Genomic DNA, 14,070 nt, shown 5'->3' with positions numbered 1-14,070 from the left:
TAGAGAGAGTTCTAGGGGTATTACAAAAGTATCACATTGGGATCTTGACCTCTCAGAACCTTTTGCAACTATTCTGTTGATTTTCAACAAAGAAAAGAGTGCCAGTGAGAACATTTATAGAACTGTTTACATAATACAGAATAGAATCACTCTTAAGGGAGTTCTGTCTCATTATGTGAGGTCCTATTGCATGTTGTTGAAGCACAGAAGTGCTTAAGTTTTATCTAGCATTTTGCAAAGAAAAGGATATCAGGTGATAGAGCTATAAAAGTCCACTGGTTGTTATATTTGAGAGTCAGAAGGGACTAGATAGGTCAGTGGTTGGTGGCTGCTTTAAAATATGTGTTGTAATCATTGTTGGTTTGCAAATAGCTACGATAAAAAATGGGTGAATCTGACCATTTCAGTTCTCACAGTTTCTCATTTTTCTTCACTCTTAAATTCTGTTCTCCACATCAATTTACACCTTTTACCAGAAATCCTGTAAAAAAAAATCAAAATATACAGATTTTAATATGCAATTTTGTCTCATGTTCATTTTCGGAAAGCATTTCCCCCATATGTAATGCATTTTGGTATGCCGTTTTCACTTATATAAGCATTTAAACACATATTTTACCCAAGAACATTCATTTTTGTGCACATTACTTGGCTGGTAAACTGCACTGCAAAATTCACTACAAATTTTGAAGGATGGATGTGTTTCAGATTGTGTATTATTTTGGAATCTGTCAATCAAGTAAATTTGCCTTTAAATGTAAACTGAATTCAATTCTCTCTCATTCCTCACTGCTGTATCTTATAATTGCTTTGCACAGGAACTAGATTCTTATAAGATCTCAAGACAGTTGCTATGCCTTATTTCTTTGTGCCTTGCAGAACATTGCTCCCTCCCCCAGCTTAATATGGTAGTTAGCCAGCAATCCCAAGGCAGCATGCTATAATGGGGTCTCACTGACTTCTGGAAACAAAATATGGATGACATATTGTCAGAAAGTTCACTCCACATCTCCTCAAAGTGAAGGTAAAGTCTACAGGCATGGGGTGGGGAGACAATTATACTGCCAATAAGTTTGATTTGTGAAGTGTTCAGTTTGGTCATGATTACGTTTGAAAAGAACAGCACTGCATGAATAGCATTTTGAACATTTTGAGCCACCACCGATCCAAGGTATCGTGGATTATATTTGTATATTTCCAAATTCGGTCCTTCCATAGTTGCCAGAAAAGGGTGACAACCTCTTGTTCACATGAATGCAGTGACATGATGATATCTCACCAGATATGTTAATTTATAACTATCTTATTCTTGCTTGTGGACTTCCTAGAGGCATTTGTTTGGTCACAGAGGGAAATGGGATGCTGGCCTAGATGGGCCACTGATCAGCTGAGATTTTCATATGTTCTTACATAAGTCTCATAAATTGCAATTTACTGCCTCTGTTCCTGGAATTAGACTAAACAATAGTGCTTTTCAATAAAATGTCTAAAAGCTACACTGGTTCCAGAAGTGGAGGTGCTGAGCTGGAACATCTTTACCATGATATGTATCTACTAAAATTTGGTATCTGTATCATAAAAAATGAAATGCCCTTTCTTTCATGAAATATTTGTATGTTGATGATGCACATCGTAGCTAAGCTTTAGAATTAATTGCAATGCATCTCTCCTATGATGCTAATGGAACCTGTATGACCACAGGAATCACATAGGAAGATTATCTGGGCCATTCTTCTTCCTATTTTGCATTAGACATAAGCTCTAGAAAGACATGATCTCTAACAGCATGTGGCCAATGGCTGTTTAACTTTTCCATCTCTCCATCGCATAACAGACTTTTATAATAATGAGAAACAGAATTTGTCATTCTCCACATGCTAAGTATCCAGGGGTGTTAATAAAGGTTCTAATGAGCTTCCATAAGTGCATCAAAAGGAACTCATACACAACACAACTTACCTGGCCGTTGTGGGCATCAGTTTGGAGTGGTAACCAAATGTAAACACACACACACACACACACAGAGAGAGAGAGAGAGTGAGAGAGAGCGCAAGGGGTGAGGGGAGTTGTGAAACTGTCATTCATTCAATTTTTTCCAACTATTGGCTTTTTCCGTTTTTTATCTTTTTTAGTTATGGGATGAAGCAACTCATGGAAAAAGGAGAAAAGGATAATCAAACAACAGTGACAGAATTTATCATCCTAGGGTTCAAGTCGCTTCCTGAACTGCAGACTCTGCTCTTTATTATATTTTTAGCAATCTACATGGTGACAATGGTTGGAAACCTCCTTATAGCTGCAGTAGTCCTAGCCAATCATAGTCTCCACAAGCCCATGTACTTTTTCTTGGGGAACCTGTCTGTTTTAGATACCTGCTACACCTCAACAATCCTCCCTAGAATCTTGGCTAGTATTATAAATGACTACCATAGAATTTCCTTTAGTGGGTGTTTCCTTCAGTTCTATTTCTTTGCTTTCTTGGCTGGAGCAGAAAGCTATCTTTTATCTGCAATGTCTTATGACAGGTATTTAGCCATATGCAAACCACTACATTATGTGACTCTCATGAACAACAGGTTGTGTGTTCAGTTGTCTCTAGCTTCTTGGATGACTGGCATTGTGGCTAGTGCATTTACAACATTTTTTGCTTCACAGCTGAAATTTTGTGGCCCCAATGAAATTGACCATTTCTTTTGTGATTATGAACCATTGTTAATGCTCTCCTGTAGTGAAACTCAGCATACAGAAATTGTGATGTCAGTCTTGGGATCGGCATGCACCATGCCACCAATGATGCTGACCTTCGCTTCATACGTTTGCATCATCAGCACCATTTTGCAAATCCCTTCAAACAGTGGCAGGAGTAAAGCATTTTCTACCTGCTCCTCTCATCTTATTGTGGTCACCATTTTCTATGGGACCCTAATCATAGTGTACATATTACCTAAGACTGACACACTGAGGGACCTGAACAAAGTCTTCTCTGTTTTCTACACAATCCTGACTCCCATGTTCAATCCCTTCATCTACAGCCTGAGGAACAGAGAGTTCAAGGAAGCCCTTTGGACAACCATCAACCATTTAGTGCCATTGAGTAGAACTCAGGGAATCCAGCCCCAGTAGAAAACAGTAGAACTGTTCAGTAGTGATCTGCAGCTTGCTTATCTTTTTTTCTATTAAAAAGACCAATGAAATCAGCCAAAATATATGCATGCAGCCTAATGAATGGGAATAAACAGGGGGACATTGTGCCACTCTAGACTGTAGGCAGGATATCAGATTTTAATGTTCCACAGCATGCATCACTCTCCCGTCTACAGGTAGAGACAGAAAACAGCAGCAGGGTGTTGAAGGTACTGGACCCATATTCAACTTTCTTCTAACTTGCAGGGTTGTTGTTTGTTCGTTGAGGAACATTCAGTAATGCGTCACATCCCCAATCTGCAGGCTGATATGGTTAAGCCTACTGTACTATCTCAGTCTTCCATATTTATTATTATTATTATTTTATTTGCAGATTCATAGGCCCCCTTTAATTTTTTTTTTAAAATGCAGAATAATTACACACAGAGAGAGAGAAATACTAGGGGCTGCAGCCCATGGTCACTCTACCAGCCAATCCCTTTGCCAATCTTCCTCCCTGCTAACCTAGTGAACCCCCCTCCCCCAATTTACACCTGGCAAAACACCTTCCCTTTACACCTCACCAATCTCTATCCCTATCCCCTCTCCAATCCTTTTCTCTGCCCTTCACAGCTCATTACAACAATCTCCCACTTTTAAAGAAGGGAGGAGGAACTTCAGACAGCAGTTTTCTGAAGAGTCTCTCCCCTCCATTAAATCTCACTGCAACTATGATGAATAAAAAGGGAAAGCCTTCACAGAGCAGTTTTCTAAAACTCTCTTTTAAGCCCCCCCCCCTCCGTTAAACCTTGATGCAGCCATGTTTGAGGTGAGGGAAGAGTTTTACTGAACAGTTTACTCTTTGGCAGCTGCATGAACTGCAACGTGACAGAAGCCTTACCTTTTTTTATAAATATAGGGAGATATATATATATATATTCAGTAGACCTTGTTCCTGAGGCCAGTGGCAGAGACAAGAATTTCCTTCCCCTCACTTTGACAAAGGACACTTGACTTCTCGGTATTCTTTTAGGAAGAGAGGAGGAAAGCAAACTCCTTACAGTTGCTCATTCACTGGCCCATAATTGGGGCCATGCTGGTCTTTGCAAATTGTGTTCTTCCAAGGACTGGGGAATAAGTCTGCTTCCAAATTCTACTGCATGCTTAGATTAGGCCTCATGGATACTCTTAAACTGCAAGCTACAAGCATCATTTGCTCCAGAGAAGATACACTGGGATTAACAGAACCACATTGGACAACCACCTCAACAGACAATATTTCTCTACTCATTGCTCTCTTTCTCATCTACATAATGGAAATAAACAATATATTGTTATTCTGAAAGGGTGTCCTTTGCAGTTTCCTGGACAAGATGATATCAGAGTTTATTTGTCGAAGTTATTGGATTATACCATCCCACCCTTCTAGATCTCCTTCTTCCTTTTTCCTTTTGTTTTGCTTCAAATCATGAATCTGATGGAGTGAATACTGTTATTTGGAACAACCTTAGCTTTGTAGAAATCCCCTTCCAGCAAATGTAGTCTGGAACAAATGGCAATGGGCTCAGATGTGTATGTATGACCTCAAGGGAATTTCAGAATTCAGCCCATGGAATTGTATGAGAGAACTCATGCAGCAGATAGACTCTCCCACTGACCTCCATTCCTCAGACCATGCAGAGCAACTTCTCAATATATATCTTTCTCATTAAGGTTTACATATAATCTGTATTGGATAAACAAAAGACATAGATGAGAGGGGGAGCCTGGAGTTGTAGTCCATCTGATCAAACCACCTTCTCCATGAAGGGGATCCAGAGGTAGAGCAAATTGCTCTACAGTGGGACCCCGGGTTACATATGCTTCAGGTTACATACGTTTCAGGTTACAGACTCCGCTAACCCAGAAATATTACCTCGGGTTAAGAACTTTGCTTCAGGATGAGAACAGAAATCATGCAGCTGCAGCACAGCAGCAAGAGGAGGCCCCATTAGCTAAAGTGGTGCTTCAGGTTAAGAACAGTTTCAGGTTAAGAACGGACCTCCGGAACGAATTAAGTTCTTAACCTGAGGTACCACTGTACAGTCTATTAGAAGATCCCTAGTGCTTGAGAGCCCTCCCTTTCCCTAGGCAGTTCTTTTCATTGTTGAACTGTTCTCTCCTCTGGTAGGCAGCAGAGACCAAATATTTTCAATCTACTATGGGGAGGAAGATAATTTTCATGTGGTAAATGAAAGAAGAGATAAGAAAACAAGTCTGGGCTGGTTCAGAAACATACACAGAATCACATAACACACATACATATCACACATTGTGTATCCCTTCTGGTGGAGCAGCTTCTTACTAGTCTGTAACTGTGTTGCTTTAAGGGAAAAAATGGGAAGGCATTGGAAGTTGTGTTGAATTCATTGGAGAGGAATAAATGCATTCGTTCCTTCCTTCCTTCATTTAGTATAGCCGAAGTCTTTACAAAAAGATAAAATACATTAAATAGAATAAAAACAAAATAAAATACATTATACAGTTAAAATAATTATTAAAACCAGACATTCTGACTGATAGAGTGTGCTCCCCTGAAGAATTGCAATGTTGTTGTATAGTTGTTTAGTTAGTCGTGTCCGACTCTTCGTGACCCCATGGACCAGAGCACGCCAGACACTCCTGTCTTCCACTGCCTCCCGCAGTTTGGTCAGACTCATGTTTGTAGCTTCGAGAACACTGTCCAACCATCTCATCCTCTGTTGTCCCCTTCTTCTTGTGCCCTCCATCTTTCCCAACATCAGGGTCTTTTCCAGGAAGTCTTCTCTTCTCATGAGGTGGCCAAAGTATTGGAGCCTCAGCTTCACGATCTGTCCTTCCAGTGATCACTCAGGGCTGATTTCCTTAAGAATGGATACGTTTGATCTTTTTGCAGTCCATGGGACTCTCAAGAGTCTCCTCCAGCACCATAATTCAAAAGCATCAATTCTTCGGCGATCAGCCTTCTTTATGGTCTAGCTCTCACTTCCATACATCACTACTGGGAAAACTCACTTCCATACATCACTACTGGGTATTGAAGAATTGCAATACCCCCCTTTAAAAACACCCAAGCCAGTGTCCATCACTACTGCCTCTTGAATCCTAATTCTACACTGTGTGAAATGTTGTTGTTTTTCTCGTTGCTCTTGTTCTTGTTATTTAGTAGCAGTAATTAGATTTCTTAACCAGCCCCACACCATAAGGTCCCAAGACTAGTTACAACAATATAAAAATGTCAAGAGTTTAAACTTGTGTGCTGAGTCTATTGCCATCAATTCTACTATGTGACCTCATGAACTAGGTTGGGGTTTATTTTAGCTCTCATTAAGACTTCCAACTTTTATTCTTTTTACCCACTGACATGTTTTCATTGGAGAATTTCATGTGTCTTATCTATAATACTTCATTCCAATCTATAGAGGGGAAGAGGCAAGGAAGCTTTGCTACCATTTTAAGAAGAAAGATGTTCATTCCATCACAAGGTCCCCTTTGTCCTTATATTGCATGCCCAGCTGCATAGTCCCCCACCACCACCTGGCACACCTGACTCCTGGGGGGGGGGTTAAATGAATGGCCACAACAACTGTCTAGGATTTAAAATGGCCACAACTTTATTGATTTCAGGTGTAAAAAGCCTTGGCACAGGCATCGGGCATATATCCCACTCAGCCACCTGTTGGGGAACTGAGGGATGACAGGGTCTATTTGAGGGTGGGTCAATTTCAAAATGCAGGTTTACGCAGATTGCCCCCCAAATGCTGAGGGAAGCTCTATGGCCCTCTGGCCCTAAGCAACTGGCTCTTTGGACAGAGACTTCCCTACAAACCCCTCTAACCAGTTACTCTGTTATCGCCCCCACAGAAACCGGGGAGGGGGGTGAATCACCACTCCACCACCCCACAATTGGATGAAAACTATAGGATTCTGCCCAAGGCCTAAAACACCAACTTGTGACTAGTGCTGAAGGGAAGGTGAAACTTGCAGCGCAGGGAAAATTCCTTCCTGGCCCCAAATACAGTGACTGTCATAAAACCACAGCAAAGCCCTCCTAGCTGTAAGAAAAAATGGTTAAAGCAGCAAGAATTAATGTGAGGAGGGAAAGGGTGGGTGACATGCCTGACCGACTGGATGAAGAGCACTGTGTCGGCTGGGATATATATCTGCGGGGAAGACCTGAGTGAAGCCTGCCCAACTCAGGTCTGCTCACCAAACCATGTCCCCCCAGGCCACCGCAGATTGGCCCAATTTGAAAACCGGGTTTGGTGGGAACCCGTGAGCCTTTGTGGTGGCTGAGGAGAATGTGCACAGCGTCCACTGTGCGGTGTGTCCACATCGGAAGTGCCACATCGGCTGCAAACTTCACTCACCAGCAAAGCTCATTATCCAAAACAAGTGTTTGCTAAAGACTTAACCTGGAACTCCCTGTGGCAGTTTTGCCCAGAGAATTAACATCATCTCAGAGGAAAAAATAAAGAACTGCAAGATGTAGTTAGAAAATATAAGCTAGAATGTCTTGTACAGACCTTTATTATAGCCACGTTTTGTTTGAGGAAAGAAATGGAAAAGTACCATAGTATCTATATCTAGGTGTCCTGCTACTTTGAAAGAAGAGGTCAAAGAGGGAGAGCATGTTTGGAGTTACAAAGGTCTGTGTGTGTTAGAGTGAAATAAGGGGGCAGTTCTATGGAGATTACAAAATCATCAGATGGAGTGATGATGTCTGTCAGGACCTGCTGCAAATATTCTACTGATTTTATAGCACGGTGGTGGAGCTCTGGCGATATTATTAGCAGGAATGAAAAGGAGGAGATCCTTTATGGAACTAAAATAATTGAAAATATGTTCTAAGGGAATGGGACATTGGGTAAACCAGTTGAAATAAAGGACCTGTGATAGTCCTCTGTCAGTCATGTCAATTAATTAGAACTAGCATTGGCTATAAATCATGTATGCAGACTTTCCAATATTCAGTCCCCAGGTAATAGGATTTCAAGTGATACAGCAGAGAAAGGTTGTCTTCCTGAGGTCCTCAAGAGCTCAAGTCCTCAGTCAGAATGGACTGGGCTGATCAGTGGTCTAAAGCAACTTGTTATTAGTTTTCTTGTGATGTAATGTGTTTTAGGTGTCCAAGGCTGTGATCTGGAATATGTCAAAGCTTTCTCATCTTATGCTTGTTTGGTTTTGCACATTAACTAGTCTCATGAAACTTGTGGTAGTTGCTGATATTTCTTGGGGTTTATTTGAACCTTACATAGTAGAGCTTCTTTCTATAGCTCAATATTCCACCAGATAGTATACCTCAATAAAGTTGTAAACTTCTGGAAGCAAATGAAGAAAGACATATTGTCAGAAGGCTCAGTTCTCACCTCCCTGAAATAAAGGTAAACATTTCTATATATTAATGGTCAAAGATGTTGCCAAGATCTGTAATCTGCCAAATATTCATTTCAGTTTTCAGTTTTCAGTGTGAACATGGCAGGATTGCAGGAATTGTAGGTTGGGGAGCTGATAGTCAAATATTCCCCAAGCTGCTAGGAACTACATCTGTACTATGAACTTTGACTTGATTTGTGACACTCTTGCAAAAAGCTTCACCACAACTGTCTTACACATGTGCCTTAACATAACCAAATGCTATCATGTATTTTCATATATGCTAATTCTTCCCCCATTTTAAAAAAACCACAAAGATAAAACAACTACATGCAATCAGAGAATAGACTACAACAATTCTGACAATTCTCTCTCTTTCTCTTTCTTCCTCCCTCCCTCTGTATTTTTCTGTGTCAAGGTTTTATGTTAAAATTCAGCTCATCTGTTTCTGAAAATAAACTGAACAGAACCCTTTACAGTCAAATGAATGTGAATTAAAATTTTGGACTACTTAAGCATTTTAACAAAGTATTTTGCAGGTAGGAAGATTATATATTTATAAATAGGCGGCACTCATATAACATTGGCAATTGTGGTTTCTGTTTCAATAATTATTTAGTTGGTGGATGGAATAATTCATGGCAAAAGAAGAAATAGTAAATAAAACTGTGGTGACAGAATTTATCCTCTTAGGATTCAAGGCACTTCCTGAATGGCAGGCTCTCCTCCGTATTATATTTTTAGCAATCTACATAGTGACAATGTTTGGAAATATCCTTATAACTGCAATGGTCCTAACCAATAATCATCTTCACAAACCTATGTACTTTTTCCTGGGAAATTTGTCTGTTTTAGAGATCTGTTACACCTCAACAATCCTCCCTAGAATCTTGGTAAGTTTTATGAGTGGCTATCATGGGATTTCTTTTAGTGAGTGTTTCCTCCAGTTCTATTTCTTTGGTTCTTTTGCTTGCACTGAGTGTTATCTCTTATCAGTGATGTCTTATGACAGATATGTAGCAATATGTAAACCACTGCATTATGTGGCTATCATGAAGAGTAAGTTATGTGTTCAACTATCCTTTGCTCCTTGGATACTCGGTGCTGTGCTTTCTGCATTTACAACCTTCCTTGCATCTCAGCTGAAATTTTGTGGCCCCAACGTAATTGACCATTTCTTTTGTGATTACACACCATTGTTAATGCTCTCCTGTAGTGAAACCCAACAGGCAGAAGCACTGATGTCCGTCTTGGGATCAGCATGCATCATGCCACCTTTGATCCTGACCTTTACTTCCTACATTTGCATAATCTGTACCATTTTGAAAATCCCTTCAAACAGTGGCAAGAAGAAAGCATTTTCTACCTGCTCCTCTCATCTTATTGTAGTCACCATTTTCTATGGGACCCTAACTATGGTGTACATGTTACCAAACACTGACGCACTGAGGGATCTGAATAAAATCTTTGCTGTTTTCTATACCATCCTGATTCCCATGTTCAATCCCTTCATCTACAGCCTGAGGAACAGAGAGTTTAAGGACACTGTTAGAGAAGTCTTCAGCAAACTTCTACCTATGAGAAGAATTCAAGGAATCTAAATGCAGTAGAACGAAATGCTTCTAGAAACACTTTTGCATATGTAATTTGTGACTTGTAATTTAAATGAAGGTGGCAATATAATTACAGAAACAAATGCAATTGATTTTTTTTTAAAAAAAGAATGTCCGCATATTAGCATAGAATCATAGAGTTGGAAGGGACCACAAGAGTCAGATACTCCAATCCCTTGCAATGCAGGAATCTTATGCCCAGCCTGGGGCTTGAACTCATGACCTGAGATTGAGAGTTTCAAGCCATACCAGCTGAGCTATATGACACTTAGAAGGGTGGAGGGATTTTTAAAAAGTAGTAGCATTGTACCCTTATAAAACAGATGCAAAAAACACTCAGTGCCCCATAAAATTCTATGCAGAATGGCTGCATTTGCTCATTCGACTCCATAGCAGAGATATTCACATATTTAGCAGTCTTTTGTAGAGAGATGTTGATGGACACAGTTTCACTTTCAGATGGCTCTTTGCATGCAATAGCTGAAATCAGCTTCGAGTATTGCATTTGAATTATCAGGTTCCCTGCATATATTTCATTAGATATTGATTCAGTTGACTGCTGGGACAGCAAAACTGAAGAGAATGAACTGTAGGAAGAAGGAGAGGGTTAATACAACCACTGTCACAGAAATTTAACCCCCTGGGGTTTCAGGCTCTGACTGAAAGGCAGACATTTTGTTATGTTTTGGAAGCCTGCATGGCTACAGAGCCTAGAAACCATTAGCATGTGGAATCCTTGGGCAGCTTCCAGTGTCCCCATCATTTAAAACAATAAATCTTAACTAAAAGCTGGAGGGTTTGATTAATTAATTCAAAGTGTTGGTGCTGACCTTTAAAGCCCTAAACGGCCTTGGTCCAATATACCTGAAGGAGCATCTCCACTTCCATCATTATACCCGGAGACTGAGGTCCAGCGCCGAGGGCCTTCTGGCGGCTCCCTCAGTGTGAGAAGCCAAGTTACAGGGAACCAGGCAAAGGGCCTTCTTGGTAGTGGTGCCTGCCCTGTGGAATGCCCTCCCACCAGATGTCAAAGAGAACAACAACTACCAGACTTTTAGAAGATATCTGAAGGCAGCCCTGTTTAGAGAAGCTTTTAATGTTTGATGGACTACTGCATTTTATTATTTTGTTGGAAGCTGCCCAGAGTGACTGAGGTAACCCAGCCAGATGGGCGGGGTATAAATAATAAATTATTATTATTGTTTTTGTTGTTGTTGTTATTATTCTGCCATCATCATCTCCATCTTGTTACAAGCAGTTCAAGTAATTAACTGATGAATGAGCCAGGGTCATGACCCTCAAAGTATGTGTGAGGGAATAAGGTGTGGAAGGGGCATGAAACTATGTACCTCAGGCACATTGTCAACATCCCCATTCCTGCTGATTCTACCTTGGCCATCCCATGTTGAACAGGAAATTCTGAAGAGAGATTCTTCAAGCATTTGGGTGAACACACTAAGAGCAGCAAAGAGCACTATCTGCACAGGGTTCTCTTCAGAGGATTGCATGAATACTACTACTACTAAATTTTATTATTTATACCCTGCCCTCCCCGGCCAAGGCTTGGCTCAGGGTGGCTAACACCAAATATACAATACATTAATAACACAAAATCAAACAATTGATTAAAATACAGCTCAAAATCACAGTAAAATCAGAATAAAATTAAGTGGCCAACGCACGAATCACAGCCATGAAGGTAAGACTATTAAATATTTGCCAGGCCCAGTCACCTGTGCTGGTCCCATATGGGCCAATGGAAAGGGCCAAGAGGGCCACTTACATACAGGGTTTCATGGAAAGAAGGGGGTCAGACTGGGCCCGGACCAAAGGCCTGGCGGAACAGCTCCATCTTGCAGGCCCTGCAGAAAGATGTCAAATCCCCTTTCAACTCAATACATGGAGATTGTGGTGGACTCGTTGCGGACATTGCTGGCATGCACAGTCCTGTGAACCCATGACAGTTTATTCCCCCATATGCCAGGCCAAGATCAGATCCCAGTTTGCTTGCCTGAATACCCCAAGCTTCTCAGAGCCCAGAGAACCCGGGGGCAAATGAGATCCCAAGTACCTGAAGACATACTTCACTAGATTCCAGTTACTGCCTTGGAAGGATGCTTCTAAGGCATCCCATATCAGCAATGCTAGAAGATTCCCTGTCTAAGTTAGAGTGGAAGGCTGAATTGACTCAACCCTAGAGAGCAGAAATGCCTGGAAATTCAGGCTCATGTGGCCACTTTGTAACAAGTGCTTGCCCCAAAGCCCAAAGAATCTCCATGACTTCTAATTGAAGACCTCCTTGCAAGTCAAAGAATCAATAGCAGAATTAGGTGCTTGCAGCTACTACTGAGTATGGTCGGAGAAATCAGTTTATATAAGCCCTCAATTCAGATGTCATAGCTGCTAGAAAAGTGTAGGTATTTTAGTCTCCATAAGCTGGTGGCCTGATCTTCCCTATGTCTTGGCAGATCTCCTGTTTGCCAGAAGCTCTGTTTGCCAGGAAATAAACTTAATTTTGGACAGCTTTATTGTGCTTTGACCTTGGCTTCACCTAGATACTTTTTTTTGGACTCAGCTTCTTCTGGACAGGTGATTTGAATCCCAGCCTGTGGTTGACCTTGTTGTATGGAATTGCTCCAACGAATGTTCAAGAACTGATATTTAAACTTGTTGGAACAGGGCACTCTGTGTTCTTTTGGGGGCTGCACATTGCTGTAGTAGATAGTACGGTGGCCAGATGATATTACAATAATTCCAAGAAAGGAGGTGCTCAATGAAGGTAGTCTCTCAAGAGAGCTGATGGGACTGGCCCTGCTTTCTATCTCTCCCTTTGTGTTAGCTATATTATTTTAAGGGTTTTTTTTCTGCCACATTTCCTGTAATTTTTTGTGGAGGAAGTGTTCATTTTTGTAATTTGATGTCTAACTGCCTGGAAAGCAAGAATATTTCTTTTTTAATAATATTTATTAAGGTTTTTTTTAAAAAAAACACACATAAAATTATAAAGCACAATTCACACAACTAACAATTTAAAGAGGAATAAAGAAAGACATAAAAGCAAAAGAATGATTAGATATAGATAAAAAGAAAAACAAACATAAGAAGTTTAAAATTTAAAGTTAATTCCATCCTTCAATCTCCTTTATCTCATCACCTTAGTTCTTTGACCCCCTCACACCTCCCCTTTTGTATTCCCATTTAAAAAGTCCTTTCAGCAAATCCTTACCCTCTGTCCTTTTTCATAACTCTACTTCGTCACCTATTGTAAATATATATTTCTAAAAATTAACAATCTATGCTTACATACACTAAAAGAAAAACTTTTAACCAATACCACTTATTTTCCCTCCAACGTCTCTTTAACTTTCCTGCAAAGCAAGAATCTTTCATCCAATGTAGGGCTTGAACCCACGGCTCTGAGGTTAAGAGTTTTAGGCTCTACTGACTGAGCTATCCCTTCTCAATAGTTTGTACACTATCTTTCTCATTAAGGTTTGCATGCTATTAATGTTTGATAAACAAAAGATATTCAGATATGGAGTGGGTTATAGAATCAAAGAGGCTGACTAAGCCGAGCACCTGCTCAGTTAAAGAATTCACATCTCGAGCATTCCCAGCAGATGCTGCAATCTTTCAAATTGACATTTTCTCTTTGGGGAATTTCATGTGTGTTTACCATAATGCTTATTTCCCTTCTACAGAGTGGAGGAGGGAGGGAGGTGGAGAGCATAAATTCATCCCACTGAAAGGTCCCCTTTGCCCTTTTGTTATGTGAAATCAGCATCGGCTTGGAACTCCCTGTGGCTGAATTGCCCAGAGAACTTACATTGTGTTAGAGAAAATATAAAACATTGCATGATGTAATCAAACTAAATAGACCGGAATGCTGTGCACAAACCTGTATTGTAGTCAGATATTTTGTTTGAGGAAATGGAGAAGT

The 14,070-nt window shown here is 40.5% G+C and overlaps 1 protein-coding gene across 1 annotated transcript; it reads left to right on the top strand.

Moving 5' to 3' along the window:
• Positions 1 to 976: 976 nt before the first annotated feature.
• Positions 977 to 3,123, top strand: LOC310691693 (olfactory receptor 6B1-like; the record flags this gene model as incomplete). Its single annotated transcript, XM_083471558.1, has 2 exons — positions 977 to 1,024; positions 2,133 to 3,123. Exon 2 carries the CDS (start codon positions 2,140 to 2,142, stop codon positions 3,121 to 3,123), a length of 984 nt encoding a protein of 327 aa, XP_083327684.1. The 5' UTR covers positions 977 to 1,024; positions 2,133 to 2,139.
• Positions 3,124 to 14,070: the final 10,947 nt, after the last annotated feature.

Source organism: Podarcis liolepis (assembly GCF_965112155.1).
Source record: "Podarcis liolepis genome assembly, chromosome: 13".
NCBI classification, from domain to species: domain Eukaryota; kingdom Metazoa; phylum Chordata; class Lepidosauria; order Squamata; family Lacertidae; genus Podarcis; species Podarcis liolepis.
Note: the sequence above shows the minus strand (reverse complement) of the source record. Positions and strands in the feature narration are given on the sequence as shown.